The 22,251-nt window shown below is 42.9% G+C and overlaps 1 protein-coding gene across 2 annotated transcripts in view; it reads right to left on the bottom strand.

The window, feature by feature from the left end:
• Positions 1-924: 924 nt before the first annotated feature.
• LOC145344313 (cholinephosphotransferase 1-like) overlaps positions 925-22,251 on the bottom strand; it is a 28,699-nt gene continuing 7,372 nt past the window's right edge. Inside the window, exons 2-9 of one of the 2 annotated variants that reach the window (XM_080191411.1) lie at positions 18,352-18,499; positions 16,715-16,856; positions 13,791-13,875; positions 10,309-10,440; positions 10,058-10,216; positions 6,556-6,681; positions 4,907-5,014; positions 925-1,527 (exon numbers count right to left, since the gene is read on the bottom strand). In XM_080191411.1, coding sequence (XP_080047537.1) covers positions 1,483-1,527; positions 4,907-5,014; positions 6,556-6,681; positions 10,058-10,216; positions 10,309-10,440; positions 13,791-13,875; positions 16,715-16,856; positions 18,352-18,499 — 945 coding nt within the window. In that variant the 3' untranslated portion in view covers positions 925-1,482. The remainder of the gene's footprint in view (positions 1,528-4,906; positions 5,015-6,555; positions 6,682-10,057; positions 10,217-10,308; positions 10,441-13,790; positions 13,876-16,714; positions 16,857-18,351; positions 18,500-22,251) is intronic. The other variant, XM_080191412.1, reaches the window with a different exon arrangement.

Raw genomic sequence — 22,251 nt, 5'->3', positions numbered from 1 at the left:
GCTCCACATTCTGAAAGATGTACTGGTTAGATGCATTGACCTGAATAGGCACCCGACTGTGGTGACTAGGGAAATTTCACAGTAATTTCATCACAGTGTTAATGTAAGCCTTACTTGTGACTAATAAATAAACTTTACGCTAATGGAGTGTATGATCAAATCCCGGCTTTTACCTGTTGTAAAGTGTGCTGTCTTGCTAACAATGTCCACATCTCATACACAGATAAAAAGATAGTTTTCAAACACAGCAAGTTGTTACAATCTGGAATGACAGCCTGAAGAGGTGCTGGAAGCAAATTCAACAGTAACTTTCCAAAGGGCATTGATAAATATTTCATAGATCATAGAACCCTACAGTGCAGAAAGAGGCCCTTCAGCCCATCGAGTCTGCACTGAACACAATCCCACCCAGGCCCTACCCCCATATCCCTACATATTATACCCACTAATCCCTCAAACCTACACATCCCTGGAAATTAAGGGGCAATTTCTTAGCATAGCCAATCAACCTGACCCACACAGTCTTTGGACTGTGGGAGGAAACCAGAGCACCTGGAGAAACCCACACAGACATGAGGAGAATGTGCAAACTCCACACAGACAGTGACCTGAGCTGGGAATTGAACCCAGGATCCTGGAGCTGTGAAGCAGTAGTGCTAACCACTGTGCTACTATGCCACCTATACCATTTGACAAAGAGTAAAACATTGTGGGGATAGAGCAGGGGAAGTGAGACTAATTGGATAGCTCATTCAAAGGGCTGTAAGAGATACAATGGGCTGAATGACCTCTTACCATGGCATCTGATTCTACCACCCAAGAATTAACTTTGTTCTCTTGTTACAGAGCCCAGTGGATAGACGACAGTAGACAGAAATCTGAAACAGGACAATAGGAAATAAAAGGCAACACGGAGGATTTTATTGAATGTTGTTTACTCCAATGTATCTGAAATTTGTGTCAGGATAACATTGGCAAATTTACATTAATTCATTAATTCCATCCAGCAAATACTTAAATTACCAACTGTTCCGTAAATATTGGAACAGTCGGTAATTTTTTAAGTATTTAATTTGCAAGACTTGAAAGACCCAAAAGAAAACAATATACTCCTTTTAATTAAATTTCAGCATGATATTGAGAAGGAAACAGTTACTTTACGGAACAAAATGATGATCGCTACAGAAGAGTGACTTATACCCTGCAGCTTGATGAATCGAGAGAAAAAAATGTGGAATGTACAGAGAACAAGTCCAGTTTCAAAGTGATTCCATCGTTTCATTGTAGTTTAAAAAAATCACCAGCAATAATTTAATATAAAACCCAATTTATCCAACAAGTCATTGATTGTCATTTTCTTACAAAGATCAGAGACTCCTTCATGGTTTGCGTTTGAAAATTATAAACCCACAGGTTGTCCACTTGATAAATGTTCTCCCCTTCATGTGACACAGAGGAGATTGCGAATGTTTGCTTGTCTCTTCAGCCCATGTTTTTCTGAGGGGAGACAGGAACTGGAATGTACACCTATACAACATAATGCAGTTAATACATTGAAGTTACGATGAATTGTTGAAAGTAGTTGAACTACAGCTTTTAACAAAGCCATAACGATGTTATGTTAGTATTAAATCTGAATGGGTTTGGATTAGTTGTATTAACCAGACCACTGACTTAATGTACAGAAAGGAGGCTACATATACTTTGCCTAAACGCTGTCACAATTGACCAGACGGCATTAGCTATATTTTATTTGAAAACATATTGCAGCCACTGTCAAATATCAAAAAAAATGCAGTAAGTGACTATTAAGCAAAGTGTTTTCACGATCTCAAATTTCAGAATCAGGTCTGGGCTTAGGCCAAAGAATCACTAAATTGTGAGACAGTAAGAGAACTTAGACCTATCCAATAAAACGAGAAGCTAATTCACACAAACAAAAAGTTAACAAGTGCAGTCATTGGCAGTCTAAGCACCTTAAATAGAAGGCATTATGAAAGGAGCATGCATAGATAGAACAGCTTAAAGCAAGGCAGAAATCTGGTATAAAACGCAGCGAATTATGACCAGGAACCTGAAATCCCACCCAAAGTGAGGGCTCACTCTAACCAGTGTTAAAACACTGCCCTTAATTTAGCTGCCCTGCCAGGTGGAGGGAGTTAGACTTGGGGCTGCGGTTCTTTGTTATAGTGACAGCACTGCCAATGAACCCCAATATCACTACCTCCCCCATTAACAATAGGCTCAGTACAATCAACCTAACTAGCACGTAAACATCCTGTTGGCCGATGCCAGGGCTGAGAGTTCATGGAATCATACAGGGCAGAATGAGGCCATTCGGCCCATCAAGTGCATCAACCACAATCCTGCCCAGGCCCTATCTCCATAACCCCATGCATTTACCACAGCTAGTCCCCCTGACACTAAAGGCCAATCCAACATGGCCAATCCATCTGCACGTCTTTGGACTTTGGGAGGAAACCGGAGCACCCGGAGGAAACCCACACAGACACAGGGAGAACGTGCAATCTCCACGCTGACAGTGACCCAAACCAGGAATTGAACCCAGGTCCCTGGTGCTGAGACGCAGCAGTGTTAACTGCTGTGCCACCCCAATTGTTAGGGAAGGTTGCACAGTCTAAGCTTGTATACTTTGGAGTGTAAAAGACTGAGGGGCAATCCGATTATGGTGAATTAAGATCAAATCTCTCTGGAGGGAAGTAAGCTTAAAGCTGGGGCTGGGCTGAGAACAGACTGCCTCCTCAAACAGAGGAGTGGAAATCTGGGACTTGCTTCCTTATGAAAAGTATCAAGACTGAGGCTGGATTAAAATTTTCAAAACCGAGTCAGATATATTTGTATTGGGCAACGGAGTGCATTATGGGATAGGGAACCAAGGGGGGGAGGGGCATAACTAGAATTAAGATACAGATCAACCATGATCTCACTGGATGATGGAATAGGCTCGAGGGGCTGAATGGCCTCCTCCTGTTCCTACGTGATTCATTCCATGTACAAATATGTCACTGTATTGAAGGCACTATTGCTGTTCAAACACTGAGCCTTTCAAAAACCGTTCCATTATTCATGGACGATAGAAAGTCAACAAGACAAAGCATTTCTGTAGATTTGATTTTAGGTTTAATTGAAAAAAGTAGAAAGACATTACAAGAGACAAAAGTGTTTGCTTGGAGCAAAATTAGTTACTTTCCCACTCAAAGCAAAAAAGGAATTGCAGATATATATATAATATATATATAGATAACCTGAGGAAATTCACTTTTAACATCCAATTTTACAATTATAAAGTTTTAGCAGGTAACAGTGTGAGTGTCTAGGATAATTATGCTTTTATTTTCATTATGTGCACTCATTAATCAACTACTTAGCTTGTCTTAGTGCTAGACAACAGTACGTACCAGCAACCTAAATTATTACAGCTAACACTAACAGTAAGAAAATTTGGCAGCTTACCCGATTAGTGAACAGATAGTTTCCATTGCTTAAAAAAGCCACATTCAAGCTTTCTGGCATCGCAATTGAGATCAGCATTTATTGCCCATCCCCAATGGCCCTTGAGAAGATGGCACTGAACCGTTGCAGTCCATGTGGTGTAGGTACACCCACAGTGCAGTTAGGGAGAGGATGGGGGAGGAGTTTCAGGATTCTGACCCAGTGATCACGAAAAGCATGATTATACGGTGGAAACTTTCTGTCTGTCTCAAGACATCAAACACCACCGACTGTTTCAACTACAGTGGAATTTACCTGCTTAAATTCTTGAAAACTCTGGCTATAAAATGTGCCTTCAAACCTTTCTCTGTTCTCCAGGGACCCACCTCCCCCACACCCCATGTTAACTTGAACAAGTAGCAATGGAAAAATCAGGCAGTTGAAGTTGAAGCTCTAATCGGCAAGCATCGCGGGTATTTGCATTGTCAGTTTAAACATATTGCACAGTACAAGACTTGAGGTTAAAATTGTATTACAAAATAGTGTAAAAAAAAGTTATTTCTTTCGACTTTGAGAAGCTGGAGTACTCGGGTGCAATTTTTACTTCATCAAAGTTTGCCCATTTCTCTAAAGCTGCCTTTCAGAACAACATCATTATATGGATGGAGAGCTACGCGATGGTAGCTTACACTGATTCAAACACAGGAATTTGCCCATCAGGAGGAGGAAATTCATTAAATACAACTCACTGCCACCAGCACTCGGCTGCGTATGTCCATGAATACCCACTTTTCTAGCCACAGCCAATGTTGTCTCACTGCTGTTGCCCTGTGCAGTTCTAAGGAAGAAACCTATCCTTTTTGATAGTAAGTTACCGGCAGGATAAATGGAATGTTGATTCTCCCAATTCCACTGTCCCCTCTTGCATGGTAACTGCAAGGCAACTAAGGAACATTCTGAACCATCCCCCCTCTCCTCCCACCAGCCTCTCCAATAACACATGGGTATTCAATGTTCACTCACTCTGCACATCCCTGTCAGTCACTCTGTGCTAAATGGTACAGTCACTGAGGCCGTACCAGCACCTGGGTGTATTCCAGAACATTCTTACACGGTGGGTTTAGACATCTGGATCCTGGCTGCTGGACCAATGAAGATGAATGGTGGAGGTTGAAATGATTTTGATCTTTTAAGAAGGTTTGGAGCTAGAATCTTGTACATGCAGATTTGACAATAACACCGTGTGACAAATGAACACAGATTCTACTCAATCTTTAAGAAATCATAATTAGATGATTTTAGTAATAATTACAGGTTCTGCTAGATTGATAAGGTCGGGTTGGCTTTGTGATTGAGCAGAATTTCTGACTAACAGGTCAGATTGACTTGTGTGCTCCCTCTCCATCTCTTCCTCCTCCTTTTGGGCAAATTGTCAGTCATGGTGGTTGTGAACCTGGTCAGGTGCTTGATACGGAATCCGGAAGACCTCGATCTGCAAGTGTGACGCGATCTGAATGCAGACGGCAGTGCAGTAAACCAGCAAATCACACAGGGAGAATATCTGAAAAGAAGCAAAACAGGGCTCAGATCTCTCATCCCATCACCCAAAAACAACTGACATGAGCAAAAACAGAAAATCTCAGCAGGTCGCCCTGCGTCTGTGGAGAGAGAATAGAGCCAATGCTTCAAGTCTAGATGACCCTTCGTCTGTGTGGGTTTCCTCCAGCAATCCGGTTTCTTCCCACAAAGCAAAGGCAAGTTTATTCGTTAGTCACAAGGAGTCTTATATTAAATTGCACCTTTGGTTTTAAAGGCATTCATTAGAGAACCACAAAAACTTACTAATTTTCTTTATTTGGCTGCACGATAGGTGGAAATCAATGACTTTAAAAAAAAACAAATGATTTGATTGTAGGAGAGAGCCCTTGCTCAAAATTATGAAAATGGTTTGTAGAGACGAAGCTTGAGTGTGGAAAATTGGAGGTGATTAAGATCAGTGAAGAACTGGGTAGATAAAAAGAAACCAATTCTCTGGCTGCTGAGAATTCAGAACAAGGGACTGAACCTGGAAACTAGAGTTAGGCCATCCAGGGAGAGATTGGGAAGCATTTCCTCACACAAAGGAGAGCGGAGATCTGGAACACTCCCTCCAAAAAAACTGTGGAGACTGAGGGGTAAGATAGCTTGAGGGGTCAAATGGCCTAAATCCTGCTTTTATTTCTAAACATTTGAAAACTGAGATTGATCAATGGCGGGAAATGGAATCAGGGAAATGGAGTTCAGATAGAAATCCAGCAAAACATAAATGAATTATAGAACAGGTTCAAGGGGTTGAATGGCCTTCTTGCCATCCTAAAATAGTCCAAAATCTAAAGTGAACTGTTACAGAACATCAAATAGTGAAAACGAGATAGAGAGCCAACTTAGAAAGAGTTGGAAAACCAGCATATCGGGGGATGGTCCAGACCGGTACCTTTCTGTTTCGGAATCTGGGCTGTACTGATACAGTAGGAAGTCTCACAACACCAGGTTAAAGTCCGACAGGTTCATTTGGAATCATGAGCTCTCAGAGCGCTGCTCCTTCGTCCCCTGATGAAGGGGCAGCACTCCGAAAGCTCGTGATACCAAATAAGTCAGTTGGACTTTAACCTGGTGTTGTGAGACTTCTTACTGTGCCCACTCCCGTCCAACGCCGGCATCTCCACATTCTGTACTGATATAAGGTTCTAAAAGGGAACAAGGTGATCCGAGTTTCAATACTCATCAATTCTGAGCCCCAGTTATTTCCAATTCCGGTGGGAAACGGGAGATGGAATGGACATGGTATTTCACAGCTAGGTTTGAGGTACCTGGTGTTGAAACACACAATGAACAACATCTGTTCCACCCCCTCTTCTATATAATCAGTTTTTGTTCTCTTTAATTCTGAAGAAGGGTCACGCGTGGACTCAGAACATCAGCTCTGTTTTCTTTCTGATTGATGCTGAGATATTCCAGCTTTCTCTGTTTCTGATTCAGATTCCAGCATGCACAGTATTTTGCTATTTTATTGCTTTTTGTCTAAATCTGCATCCTTTAAGGAAATCAATGTAATGCACTTACCATAGCTGCCCATAGTACAAAGTACTCGTTAATAAAACTATTAAAGTATTGGTTCAGGAACAGCAGCCCAGGCCCAATGAATGCTGTGTCTTGTAGTTTCATCTTACTTTTGGTCATGTGTGCCACCTACAAAAACAAAACATCTTTCTCTAATAATGATAACGGAGATAACAATATACATGGAGTGACATCAGATCAGTATTTGATAAACTTGCATGATGCTGGAAAGGAGACTATTCGACTTTGGAGAATAGCCAATGTTGTTCCTTTGTTTAAGAAAGTTAGCAAGAGTAATCCAGATAGTTACAGGCCGGTGAGCGTTACATCAGTGGTAAGGAAATTATTGCAGAGGATTCTTTGAGACAGGATTTAGTCCCACTTGGAAATAAGTAGCCATATTAGTGAGAAGCAACATGGTTTTGTGAAGGGGAGGTCGTGACTCACGAACCTGATCAAGTTTTTCCAGGAAGTGACGAAGATGATTGATGAGGGTAGGGCAGTGGATGTTGTTTACATGGACTTCAATAAGGCCTTTGACAAGGTCCTTCATGGCAGACTGGTGCAGAAGATGAAGTCGCACGGGATCAGAGGTGAGCTGGCAAGGTGGATACAAAACTGGCTCGGTCAAAGAAGACAGAGGGTAGCAGTGGAAGGATGCGTTCCTGAATGGAGAGCTGTGACAAATGGTGATCAGTGCTGAGATCTTTGCTGTTTGTAATATAGTATATATATATATATAAATGATTTGGAGGAAAACGTAACTGGTTTGATTAGTAAGTTTGCGGACAACACAAAGGTTGGTGGATTTGTGGATGGCGATGAGGACCATCAGAGGATACAGCAGGATATAGATCAGTTGGAGATTTGGGGGAGAGATGGCAGATGGAATTTAATCCAGACAAATGTGAGGTAATGCATTTTGGAAGGTCTAATACAAATAGGAAATATACAGTAAATGGCAGAACCCTTAAGAGTATTGATAGGCAGAGGGATCTGAGTGTACAGATACGCAGGTCACTGAAAGTGGCAATGCAGGTGGAGAAGGTATTCAAGAAGGCATACAGCATGCTTGCCTTCATTAGCAAGGGCACTGAGTTTAAAAATTAGTCATGTTGCAGCTTTATAGAACCTTAGTTAGGCCACACTTGGAATATAGTGTTCAATTCTGGTCACCACACTACTAGAAGGATGTGGAGGCTTTGGAGAGGGTACAGAAAAGATTTACCAGGATGTTGCCTGGTATGGAGGGCATTAGATATGAGGAAAGATTGGAGAAACTTGGTTTATTCTCACTGGAACATCGGAGATTGAGGGGGAGACCTGATAGAAGTCTATAAAATTATGAGACGTATGGACAGAGTGGATAGTCAGGAGCTTTTTCCCAGGGTGGAAGAGTCAATTACTGGGGGGCACAGGTTTAAGGTGCGAGGGGCAAGGTTTAAAGGCAGATTTTATACACTGAGAGTTGTAAACACTGGAACTTGTTGCTGTGGGAGGTAGTGGATGCAGATACTGTAGTGACTTTTAAGGGGCATCTTGACAAATTCGCGAATAGGATGGGAATAGAGGGATATGATCCCCAGAAGGTTAGGGGGTTTTAGTTCAGTTGGGCAGCATGGTTAGTGCAGGCTTGGAAGCCTGTTCCTGTGCTATAATTTTCTTTGTTCTTTGATTAAGACGTGCCAACTCAATTGGTTCCACTCCTCCCAGCTCTTTGTCAATCGCTATACTATTTTTTTCCTCTCTCATCCATTCAAGTGTTTACTAAGAGTGAGATAAATCCATCAGGCCCCCACGCTGTCCGAATCCATGTTTCATTATTTTACCCTGGAGACTCCCTTTTAATCTCCTGCTTCAGGTAACAGAAACCCTTTCCATATTGTTTGTGAATAAAGCAATTGAGAAGTGTTAGTATCTCTCCGATCCTTCAGCTATTTAAGAAACTATTCCTTCTGCCTCGGAATGTTCAGGTTGAGGGAGCACAATCTAAAAATCCAAGCCAGAGCTTATGGATGTAAAATTAGGGAGCTGTCCTTCACAGGAGGACGCAGACAGCAATTTGGAATGCTCGTATCCAAACGCAACTTGATGCTTAAATCATTTGTGAATTTTAAATGAAGATTGGTAGGTTTTTGTGAGCCAAAGGTTATTAAGGGATATGGAATTCTGGTTCAGAACAGTCACAATCTCACTGACTGGTTGAGTGGCTGAATGGTGCTCCCATGTTCCCAACAGATAGGGAGCTGCTTTCTTTGTTCATTGGCACCAAATGATCCTCAGAAGCAGCTCCCTTCTCTGGGGAGTTTGTTGCGCTCCAATTGAACCAGGCAGATGTTGTCTTCCTGGATGGAGTTTGCAGCAGCTGACACTGGGGTGTTAATTAGGACTTATGTTACGCACAAACAAACAACAAAAAAACAAACCCGCTGTAACGCGGCAGATGTATGACTCAAATAATCCCACATGAGGCAGCGCCCGTTAAACATGGCTAAGCAGCTGCTCCCCGTGCCTCTGGTAAACTGAGAATGTCATCACCAAGTAGTGTCAGTGTAGAATTGGACAGCACAGGAGGAGATCACTCAACACATTCCACTAGCTCTTTGAAAGACCCACCCGCACCGCTCCCCTCACCCTCCCCACTGCTCATTTTTCTTTTTCCAGTTTTTATCCAATTGCCCTTTTGAAAGTTTCTGTTTAATTACTTTCCACTGCGCTTTCGGGCAGCACATTCCAGATCACAACAACTCACTGTGCTAAAAAGAAATCTCATCTCGTCCCCTGGTTCTTTTGCCAAAAAGCTGGATGAGAACACAATCGGAACAGTGTCAATTCTGCTCTGCATATGTGGGAGAGTTAGTGTTTCAAAAATTAATGGGTGCACCAGCCTTTGAGTGAGGTTGGCTGATTAGATGGTGAGGTTTTATTTTCCTGTTTTATTCATTCACAGGATATGGGTGTTGCTGGCTAGGCCAGTACTCATTGCCCATCCCTAATTACCGTCGGGAAGGTGGGAGGAGCTGGTTTTTCGAATCGCTGCAGTCCACGTGGTGCAGGCACACCCACAGTACCGTTAGGGAAATAGTTCCAGGATTTTGACCCAGTGACACTGAAGGGACAATGTTACAGTCGGGAGTTTGGAGGGGAGCTTGCAGGTGGTGGTGTTCCCTTGCATCTGCTGACCTTCTCCTTCCTGATGGTTGAGGTTGGGAGTTAGGAAGGTGCTGCCTAAGGAGCCTTGCAGTGCATTCTGTAGATGGTACACACTGCAGTCACTGTGGCAGAGGGAATGAACGTTTGTGAATGGGGTGTTTTGTCCTGGATGGTGGACAGGCTCTGGGGAGTCAGAAGGTGAGTTACTTGCCACAGAATTCCCAGACTCTGTCCTGCTCTTGTGACCACAGTATTCATATGGCTGGTTCCAGCATGGAGTTAAATAGCTGTTCAAAGTTGAAAGAAAGCAGGCAGCAAATAGAAACTTATGCTTTGATTGAAATTCACATACCACTAACTTGTTTGTGATTTTTGAAGCTACGCATCCAAACATTAAAACATAGAGGCAAGGGTGATCTTCAAATAGGCGTGTGGTGGACTTTTTGTAGATCATTACAGCCATTATAATGACCAGGCCAATGTGCAAAGAGGGCGACAGAACACTGGTACCCTAGAAAATAAAGAAGAATTCAATACTCAACATCAACAGCTAGAGGCTGGTTGGTGCAGAAAATGTGTTATCATTGATTTCGCTCTCCTTACCGCTATTGTAGAACCATTTTTGCCCGTCCCACCAGAAAAGATGACCCGGAAATAATTGGTGCAGGAATAGATGGCTCCTGCTATTATTCCAAACACAGGCAAAATCTTCATTCTCAGTCCTACTATTGGAATCTGGATTGGGAGAAAGAATAAACAGAAGCTGTTTCTGACGTCAACTGTGAAATCTGTTTTGAACGCGCTAAGCAACACAGCCAGTGTGGGATTAATAACTCAGGCATTGTTAATGCAGAACACAAAAAACTCCAAACGGCTTTACATTCTGAAGCTCTCTCACTCAGCATCATTACAATATGAGTTTAGGAAGAGTTTTTTTACCTTTCTTTATCCATTCCGTGTAAAGTTTAACGGGAATTTCCAGAGGCAGCAGAACACAACAACAACAAAAAAATAAGCAACACAAAGTTTGCGTCAATATCACATTGGAAAGCACACATCAGTGAAATTCATTGCAAAGGGCCCTGAGACATTTGTAAACTAATAGCTTGTAACACAATGCAGCCAATACCTGCTGGGCTGAAATCTCATTTTTAAACTGATAATAAAGCTTCACTTCAGTTAAGATGAAGGAAAAGCAAATTACCAGCCTTACTTTCCAAATTAAAGTGGCCTCAAGTCACTGCTGGAGGGGGGACAGAAGTAAGAAAGATTACAAATGTGATTGCTGTGTACAGGACAGGTGAGCTGGACCAAAAGATTTGATATGATTTACTGTCACATGTATTAGCACACAGTGAAAAGTATTGTTTCTTGCACACTATACAGAGCATACGATTCATAGAGAAGGAAAGGAGAGTGCAGAATGTAGTGTTACAGTTATAGCTAGGGTGTAGAGAAAAATCATCTTAATGCAAGGTAGGTCCATTCAGAAGTCAGACAGCAGCAGGGAAGAAGCTGTTCTTGCGTTCGTGACCTTCATTCCAATGGAAGAAGGTAGAAGAGAGAATGTCTGAGGTGCGTGGGGTCCTTGATTATGCTGGCTGCTTGGCCGAGGCAGCAGGAAGTGTAGACAGAGTCAATGGATGGGAGGCTGGGTTTGCGTGATGGATTGGGCTACATTCATGACCTTTTGTAGTTCCTTGTGGTCTTGGGCAGAGTAGGAGCCATATCAAGCTGTGATACATTCAGAAAGAATGCTTTCTATAGCATCTATAAAAGTTGGTGAGAATCGTAGCTGACATCAAATTTCCTTAGTCTTCTGAGAAAGTACGAGGCGTTAGTGGGCTTAACATGGAGTTAACGTGGAGGGACCAGGACAGGTTGTTGGTGATCTGAACACATAAAAACTTGATGCTCTCTACCATTTTTACTTAGTCCTGGCTCATTTTTGTGCTATACTTTCTACACGTAAACCCCAACTGTGAACACTGTCTACTCTCACTCAGCAGAGGCAGTGAGAAAACAGGAATTCTAGCATCATCAGCACAGGAACAGGTGGTTAGACAGTGACTGAACAGTAATGAGGTTTCTGCTGTGGCCAACTTCGTTACACACCCATGGGGAAGGCTGCTTAAAAATAATATACACAGACCAACAACTTCTTTCCCTGTCTCAGATAATCTGTACTCCTTCCAGATACAAGAGAAATGGGTTCTTACAGATCACTCATAATCCTGTAATTGAGACAAAGTAGAATTCAAAACCTTTTAATAGAAGAGAAACTGGCCGTCCAGCCCAACTAACCTTAGCCTGTGAACTCCCATTCTGCTTTAATAGAGGAAGAGAAACAAGAAATGTGGTTTGGGAGGAACTTGTATTTATAAAGAGCTGGTTAACATCTCTCAAAGTCTCCCAAACACTTCATGAATTACTTTGAAGAGTGGCTGACTGTATACAGCAACAACCTTAAACATGTTCCAATGTGCTTCACAGTTGTGCTACCAAGCAAAATCTAACACTGAGTCAAATAAAGAGATGCCAGGGCTGAAACCCCGTTAAAGGGATAGATTTCAAACAAACCTGGTGGAAATATAATGGTGCAGCAAGATCCCACAAACAACAACGCAACAAAGGGTGTTGCTGGAGGGAAGGGTGTTGGCCAAGACCTCTCGTTTCCAGCACAAACACATCTGAAGATGAATAATATACCTCGTATTGACCCAGGCAATGGGTAAATGACAGGTATCGTGTGTTTTCCCCCACCCATTGATTGCTTGTTTGATCAATATGCTGGAGGGTGAGAGGTGTTTGACAACAAGGCATTGATTTAATATCCAGTAGAATGTTTACAAAGCCAAGATACACAATCTCATCAAATCTCATTAATTTGAGAGATTTTAAACACTCAATTCCAATGGAGAATATTAATAACCCACCCAGCCTGAAGCGGCGCTCCGGTTTCCTCCCACACCCCAAAGATGTGCTCTTAGGCTGATTGGTTTTACCAAATTGACACTATTCTCCCCTGAATCTGGCTAAGTTAGGGGTTCCATTCGTAGACACGCAGGGTAGAATAGGTGTAGGATGATGCGGCGGCGCGGGCTCGTTGGGTCGAAGGGCCTGTTTCCCGTGCTGGGTTGTTCTTTGTTCTTTTTGGACACGACAATAATTTCAGCCTACCTGTACAGAAATGATTAGAAAGCCCCTTCATACACAGAAAAATAATGACTCTTCCCACATCACATGGCAACCAATGTGACTCGGACAATGAATGGGAAAGAGAGTTTTGGACTCCTGCCCCAGTGCAGACAAGTCTCGACTGACACTGATTCAGCAGGTGGAGAGGACTGGGGGAAGGAGGGGAGAAACTGATATATTTCTGCAGTTTAATCCAGATGGGAGTGATTGGATTCACGTAGGAGCGAAACTGAACTACCCAAAGTGGATCTGCACTGTTGCTGCCGGCTCTGGAGCACCTCAGGTGAACCATACATGCCAAGAAGGTATAATGGCAATGCAAAATTGGGAGAATGGAACGGATGGGAGCGGGGCAGGGCCAATGGGAGAACATAAACAGCAAGTGTGGACAGATCTTGGTATTACAGTATTCCGACATAGCACTCATAGAATGATACAGCGCAGAAGAGGCCTTTCAGCCCATTGAGTCTGCATCGACACCTCACATCGAGCCCTGCATAGCTCAGATTTAAACTCTCCCTCCAGTGATGCCTACAGGCCTGCAGTAAAATTACAATCTCAATGATTGTGCACAACCAATCAGAAATGAGGGGTGGGTGTGGGTGTGGGTGGGGTACGGAACGTGTACCGTGACAGAGAGGAGGAGAGCTGGACTTGAAGCTAGCCTTGGACTGATGCAGTGTAAAATGGCCTTTTGTGGGATCTTTCTGTGCACAAATTGGTTGCCCCGCGTCTCTACGTCACAGCACTCACTGCACTTCAGGATAAATTCAAAGATGTGAATTCCACAACACTAATAAACACAGCTGTTCACCACACAGCCAGAATTCTCACTGAAACTCTGCAACAAACACAGGCAGTCATCACTAAGTTGAAATATAGCTCACCTGGTAATCCCAAAGAGAAGCTCCTCCAATGGCAGACAAGAAAAAGATGAGCATTATGCAGATTTGAACTTCAGTTACATCAATTCTAATCGGATATAGAGAGATCAGTGGTTAAAGCTGCTGTGAGTTTACAGTGGATCAGACACTTAATCAAACACTTAACGCTGATTCTAGAATGACAATTCTAAATGTGCGACTACTGAATTTCTGTTAACTAAAGGTTGTAAGGGATTTGATGAAAACGGAGGGACCTGGCATTAGGGTCACAGAACAGCCACAATTTCACTGAATATTGGAACAGGTAGAACAGGTTTGTGAGGCTAAATAGAGACCTCCTGTTCCCAAGTCCCCATCACCAAGTGGTGGGGGACGCAGGAGGAGCCTAGGCTGCCTGACGTTCCTGGATCAGGGAATCTCAGGCATGCCATCCACAACTCTCATTCAGGTGATTCCATCATCTCTTACTTCACAATTTGGGATGTATGTGCATGCATGTGCACGTGCATGTGTACATGCTATTTATGTGCGTGTGCATGCGCATATGTGTACGTGTGCATATGCAGGTACACGTGTGGGGTTGAATGTGAGGCTCCCAATCCCAACCAAGCACTTGTAGAATCAGCCCACTTAGACATGACACACAAAACGGCTGCGGAAGCATCAAACGGGTCACTTTAGTTACACGCATGTTCCATATTGCTACAGTTTACATAGGAAATTGGTCATACACTCAGGTACGCATTTCATGAATGTAAAGTAGAATTGAAATTCCATTTGCACAGATCAATTTGAAATGCCTGACAAGCTGCTGTGAAATTCTAGATTTGTGTTATTTATAAGCAGGCTTTGACACAATTTATTTTAAATGCGTTAACATTGGAGATTGATGACAAACGAAAGGCTATTGTGCTCATTAAACCCATTCCAGCTCTCTGTAAAAGCTACACTGCTCTTTCCTCACAGTCTAACAGGCATTTCCCTTCCTAATATTTATCCTATTTTTCAATTCCGCAATGGAACGCATCAAAACTATCACAGTGAAAACTGTGCCATGAAAGCTTTGCAACAGTAAAGGCTTTTGGGTAATGCAGTAGCATATTGGTTATGTTACTGGATAGCATTCCAGAAACCTGGGTGATCCAGAGACCTGAATTCAGATCCCATCACAATTTAAATTCAATCAATAAAACCTGGAATAAAAAGCTAGTCTCCATGATCGGGACCATGAAACTACCCGGGCTGCTGTAAAAACCCATCTGGTTCCCTAATGAACCTTTTAGGGAATGAAACCAGCTGTTGTCCTTAACTGGCCTGGCCTACATGCGTGTGCATGCGCATATGTGTACGTGTGCATATGCGGGTACCAGATCCACATCAATATGGTTTGACTCTTAAACTTTCCTCTGAAACAAGCCATTCAGTTATATTCAAGAAGGCAGCTCACCAGCTCTTCTTTCAGGGTAATAAGAGGTGGGCAATAAATGCTGGCCTTGCCAATGATGTTCACCTCCATGAAAGAATTAAAAAAATTCTCCTCCGCCCCCTACAGCTTCCTCAGTCATTTGCACCTCAGTGTAGATTGACAACTAATCTAAGATAGTTAGTTGAGCTCGCAGTGTGGCATATTTACATGTACTGGAAGCTATGTATATTTACATATACAGAACCCTGTTCTTTGCAGGCAGAAACAGAGGCACACATCGAGTCTGTTTCAGCTAAACAAAGTAAGTGATAGCCATTTGATGGTTCATTTGTTAGTGCAATGCCTTGACAGTTGACTGTAAGTCACCATTAACTGGTGCATTCTCCATGGCAATGCCTCTACCAATCAGAGTCCGTTTGTCAACCAACTGGCATTCTCTTCTCATACAGAATAACTTTATTTCCCCTAACATTAGTTTTCTTGGAACTGTTCTGATGAGTGCAAGACAAAAAACTTCAACAAAACGTCTGTTTTCAGCAACACTCAAGTTCTGTACCCAAAATGGCTATTCCTAAAATAGATGTAAATTTGAGGGAAAACAGTCAAATTCGGCCATAATCTGTTTGATAGTCTCTTATTACTGCCTGAATTTTATTAGCATTCTTTTTCTGGGACAGCACAATGGTACAATGGTTAGCACTGCTGCCTCACAGCGCCAGGAACCCGGGTTCAATTCGCAGCTTGGGTCACTGTCTGTGTGGAGTTTCCACATTCTCCCCGTACCTACATGGGTTTCCTCCGGGTGCTCCGGTTTCCTCCCACAGTCCAAAACTGTGCAGATTAGATTGATTGGCCATGCTAAATTGCTCCTTAATGTTAGGGTGATGTCAGGGGGAATTGGTAAATTATATATGTGAGGTTAGGGGAAGAGAACCTTGGTGGGATTATTGTCAGTGCAGGCTCGATGGGCCAAATGGCCTCACAATGCGAGTGGTTAGGCACAAAGTTGTTTTTCTGTACATGACCGTTCTCTGAATCCTCAAACTGCAAAGACTAGTGGCAGATTCCAGCATTAACCCTCGTCATCCTAACAATAAACAGCAGATTCAATCCTTCCCTGACTGAGAGCCAATTAACGGGGAGAGTAAATAATTACATGGGCAATTCAGAAAAATCTCTTTACACAGGGAATGGTTACAATGTGAAGTTCTCTACAGCAAATATTCAGTGGAATCTAGAATCTCTTTTAAACACTTGAGCTTTGTTGATGATGAACAGGCTTAGGGGAGTCAGAAGGGGAGTAATTCTCCACAGGATTCCTAGCCTCTGGTAGCCACAATATACATATTACTAGTCCAGTTCAGCTTCTGGTAACTCCCCCATGTATTTACATTCCTGGACACCATCTTCCCTAATTTCCGCACAAAAGAAATCTTTTCCAGCTAGACATATCCTGCATAAGGAATAAGATGATGGTGGTGAACAAATCGTGAAGACTTACTTGCCAAATCGTAGGGATCCTGAAACGTAGGTTTGCCAGTGAGCACAATAGAACATAAAGATGCCAATGAAACAGCAGAAAAACATCAGGTCTGGATCTGTTCCCAGGTGAACGGAAAGGCAGGTGCCCAAGCCAACCATAACTACAATATAAAAAGAAACAACGGAGTTAAAACACAAGGGAGAGCTGACCAATGGCTCTCCAATTTCCATTCTGAGAAAGGACATTAAAGTTCCCAGAGAACATTGGCTTTTAAGGTGATCAGAAATAAACTCCGACCTAATTTGGACCTCGCGACCCATTCCTGGCAATCAGTGTTAAGAGGTTCTGGCTGACACTTCAATAAATACAGCTACTGCTGTAGTTGGAATGAGATAACAAAGTATTTACAGAAAGACAAAGGCCATTCAGCCCAACCATACAGTGCCTGTGTTTATGCTCCACATGGCCCTCCATAAAGTCCTCATCATCTTACCCTATCAGCATTTCCTTCTATTCCTTTCTCCCTCTCTCATGTGTTTATGCAGCTGCCCCTTCAATTTATCTACACTATACTAGGGCGGCACGGCGACACAGTGGTTAGTGCTGCTGCCTCATAACGCCGGGTTTGTTTCCCGACTTGGGTCACTGCCTGTGTGGAATTTGCACATTCTCCCCGTGTCTGTGTGGGTTTCCACTGGGTGCTCCGGTTTCCTCCCACAGTCCAAAGATGAGCGGGTTAGGTGGATTGGCCGTGCTAAATTGCCCCTTAGTGTCAGGGGGATTAGCTAGGGTAAATGCATGGGGTTATGGGGATAGGGCCTGGGTGGGATAGCCATCGGTGCAGACTTGATAGGCCAAATAGCCTCCTTCTGCGCTGTAGGGTCCAATGATTCTATTCACCTCAAATACTCCCTTTAGTACCAAGTTCCACATTCTCATCACTCTCTGGGTAAAGGAGTTTCTTTTGAATTCCCAATTAGATTTATTAACGACTATTATAAATGTTGGCCTCTAATTCTGGTCTTTCATTGTTGGTAAGATCTTTTCTAGACCTTCCCAAACCCTTTTATAATATTAAAGAAGCCTCAGTCTTTACCTTTCTGGAGAAAGGAGTCCCAGTCCCTTTAACCTTTCCTCATAGCTCTGAACTCCCAGTTCCAATGTCATTCTGATAAATATTTTTTGCATCGTCTCCAGTGTCACCTTAGTCTTTTTATATGATAGAATCTAGAACTCCGCACAGTGCAACCAGAGACATAACCAATGTTTTACACAACTGTAAAATAACTTAAACAGAAAGTGCTGAAAAATCTCAGCAGGTCTGACAGCATCTGTGGAGAGAGAATAGAGCCAACGTTTCGAATCTAGATGACCCTTCGTCAGAGCTGTGTTCGAAAAATGGCTCTATTCTCTCTCTCCACAGACGCTATCAGACCAGCTGAGATTTTTCAGCACTTTCTGTTTTTGTTTCAGGTTCCAGCATCCGCAGTATTTTGCTTTTATTTAACATAACATGCCTGTTTTTCAATTCTACTCCTCTGTAAGTGAACCCCAGAGTTTTTCTTATGCCCTTATTAACCTGTGTGACTGCATCTGGTGACTTATGCTCCCCTCACGCCCCCCTCCCCCCCCGCAGATTCCTCTACCTCACGTACCTGTGGAAAAGGAATCGCAACCATGGTCAAACAGCTCCCCAAGCGGGGAGCTGCTGTTGGTCCTTCGAGCTTGCTTGCCATCAATTGCATCCAAGGATTGATAAATAAATAATCCCAGGCCACACAGAATGTACACATAAGCAGGTGCCTGTGAAAAAAAAAGGACACCAGGTCAAAGATTAAATGGTCCAGTGCAAACTAACTTATCTAGAAGCAGTTTAATACAGTGCACAGAACTCAACAGATAGAAACATAGAAAGTAGGAGCAGGAGGAGGCCATTCTGCCCTTCAAGCCTGCTCCATCATCCATTATCACAGCTGATCATCCAACTCAATAGCCTGACCCCACCTTCCACCCACTTCCTTTGATTCTTCTTAGCCTCATTTTATTAATTGATCAACTGACTGGAGAAACAGGCTTGAAGGGCAGATTGATCTCATTGTTTGCTGTGGCTCAGTGGGTAGAACTCTTGCCTCAGAGTCAGAAGATTGCGGGTTCCAGTCCTACTCCAGAGACATGAACACAAAATCCAGGCTGACATTCCCAGTGCTAGTGCTGAGGGGGTACTGCGCTGCCAGAGCTGCCGATTTTCAGATGGGGTATAAGCTAAAGCCCCAAGTGGTCTCTAAGGTGGATGTAAAAGGTCCCAGGGCCACCATTTGAAGATTATACATAATTCCCTAAAAGTGGTGTCACAGGTAGATAGGGTCGTCAAGAGTGCTATTGGAACATTGACCTTTATAAATCAAAGTATTGAGTGTAAGAGTTGGAATATTATGGTGAGGTTGTATAAGACATTGGTGGGGCCAAATTGAGAGGATTGTGTGCAGTTTTGGTTATCTAATTACATGAAGGATATTAATAAGGTTGAAAGAACACAGAGATGGTTTACAAGGATGTTGCCAGGACTTGAGAAACTGAGTTACAGAGAAAGGTTGAATAGGTTAGGATTTTATTCCCTGGAGCGTAGAAGAATGAGGTGGAGATTTGATAGAAGTGTATAGAATTATGATGGGTATAGATAGTGTGAATGCAAGAAGACTTTTTCCACTGAGACTAGGGCAGAAAGAAACTAGAGGGCATGGATTAATGGTGAAGGGGGAATTGTTTAAAGGGAATATTAGGGGGGCTTCTTCACACAGAGAGCGCGTGGGAGTGTGGAGTGAGCTGAGTAAATGCAGACTCACTTTTAACATTTAAGAAAAACTCGGACAGGTAATGGATGAGAGAGGTGCGGAGGGATATGGTCCAGATGCAGGTCAATGGGACTAGGCAGAAAAATGGATCGGCACCGACAAGGAGGGGCCAAAAGGCCTGTTTCTGTGCTTTATTGGTTCTATGAGTGCTGCCAGATGTCCTCGGCTAATATTTATACCGCACCAACATCACTGATCATTTTTATTTACTGTTTGTGGAATCCTGCTGTGCACAATACCTGCTGCATTTCTTAAATTACAATGTCTATAGGAGTACTTCACTGGCTGTAATGTGTTCTGCATATAATAGGGTCCTTTTCTCTCTCTAAATCCCTTATCACCTCACAGAACACAGGAAAGTGTGGAAGCTGAACTTTGTCCCTGATCACAAACTCAAACTCCAAAACATTATCAGGAAATGCACATGCAGCAAAACACACTCAGACTGAGCTGAACAACTCCTGCACACGTAAAGGCAGATGGGAAACACTACATATTCATTGCTGCCCATGCTGCACGCCCATTGCCCCCCTCACGATGCACACCCATTGCCCCCCCTCCTCGTGCTGCACACCCTTTGCCCCCCCTCCTCGTGCTGCACACCCTTCGCCCCCCTCCCCGTGCTGCACACCCATCATTTTGCTTCTCTGTATATCTATTACCCCACCCAATTTGCACACCCTGTGTCAATTCACAATGAAATGCAATTTTTGCATTAAAAATTAAAGTAATCAAAAATCACCATGGAGTTAATAACAAAGGGACATGAATTCTGACAACAGCAAACGGATGTGACAGGATTATCATCAGACAGGTATGTATGGGGTGTGGAAACTCAATACAAGCCAATCATTTAAATATGAGAAGGCTGGAACGTACAGCCATTATTATTTATGACAGACCAAGTTAGTTTCCTGCTGCTGGAATCCAGAATTTATCGAATGTCATAAATCTAAACTAAACACCAGGTATAAATACTTCTGTTAGCGAGCACAACCACAAACTGTAGCTTGTAGTTTACAGACAGCAATAGTGTGAGTGAGATTCTAGACCAAAGTGATAGGATTGGAAATACTGGGACAGAGAGGGTTAAGGTGAGATTCAGTAAACAGGTTCAAAATTCTGACAGCTCTTGCTGAGAGTAAATCGGAAGAAACTGTTTCTAGGGGCAGTAAGGTCAGTAACCAGAGGACACAGATTCAAGACAATTGGAAATGAACCAGAGATTCTGTTTAACTCTGCGAGTTATTAAGTACTGGCTGAAGGGGTGGTGAAAGCAGGTTTTATACTGAGTTTCAAAAGGTAAATGCAATCAATATTTGAAGGCGAGAAAATTTATGGGACAATGGGGAATGGCCAGGGAGTGGGCCAATTGGAATGTTCTTTCAGAGAGCAAGCAGAGCCGAATGGCCTTCTTCTGCGCTGTATCATTATGAAAGTCTGAAGTCATAAGAACATAAGAAATAGGAGCAGGAGTAGACCATCTAGCCCTTCAAACCTGCCCCGCCATTCAATAAGATCATGGCTGATCTGAAGTGGATCAGTTCCACTTTCCCACTTTCTCCCCATAACCCTTAATTCCCTTGTCTATCAAAAACCTAACTACCCGTGACTTAAATATATTTAGCGAGGCAGCCTCCACCACTTCAATGGGCAGAGAATTCCAGAGATTCACCACCCTTTGAGTAAAGAAATTCCTCCTCAACTCCGTTCTAACCTGCGCCCCCCCCCCCACCTTATTTTGAGGCTGTGCCCTCCAGTTCTGCTATCCTTTCTACCTTTACCCTATCTAGCCCCTTCATTATCTTGTAAGTCTCTACAAGAACCCCTCTATAAGATATAAGTCTTTAATATATCTCTATAAGATATGTCTTTTTCATTAGATTAACAATTGAATTCAATTATATCTACACGCTATGGTACAATTATCCCCACACCCTCTCAGCCTGCCTCGCCTTAAGTCAACATTTAGTCCAAACTGTGCAATAGACTGACTGGCTGTCCCATTAACCCTTTAAATACTGGAACAAACTGAAAATCTGATTCTTGACTCAATGGTCCAAAACAAGATTCTTATTTCTAAACTTTGCTGCTAAATGCATGTGTGTGTGTGTGTGTGTGTGTGTGTGTGAGAGAGAGAGAGAATGGGTGTGTGTCTGTGGGTGTGTATGGATGGGTGGGTATATGTGTGTGGGGGTGTGTGTGTGTGTGGGGCGGCGTGTGTGTGTGTGTGCATATGTGTGTGGGTGTGTGTGCATATGTGTATGGGTGTGTGTGTCTGTGCGTATGCACGCACAGGTTGCAAAAAATCTACACAGGTTAGACAAAGGAATGTAACAAACACAGTCCCTTAGGCCTGCACTTCCATTCGATTACAAGACTTGCATTTATATAGCACCTTTCACAACCCAAACGGTCTGTACTTACTGATATAATGTAGGAAGCACAGCATTCAGAGCACAGTAAGATCCTAAGATATGATAATGACTGGATAATCTGCTTTTCACAATGATGGTTGAGGAATAAGTTTTGGCTCTAATGAAAAACACTGTGAATCGGATCATTCTTAGTTGCGCTGACTGGAGACTGCAGATCACAAGGTCCCTGGTTCAATCCCGTCACAAGCCCACATACCGGCTTTCTTTGCTATCTGCTAATTGAACAACCAAGGAGACAGGAAGAATTTTTGATTCCGTGGGTGCA

This window comes from Carcharhinus amblyrhynchos, chromosome 6 (genome assembly GCF_965287045.1).
Source record: "Carcharhinus amblyrhynchos chromosome 6, sCarAmb.v2.hapA, whole genome shotgun sequence".
Taxonomy (NCBI): domain Eukaryota; kingdom Metazoa; phylum Chordata; class Chondrichthyes; order Carcharhiniformes; family Carcharhinidae; genus Carcharhinus; species Carcharhinus amblyrhynchos.
Note: the sequence above shows the minus strand (reverse complement) of the source record. Positions and strands in the feature narration are given on the sequence as shown.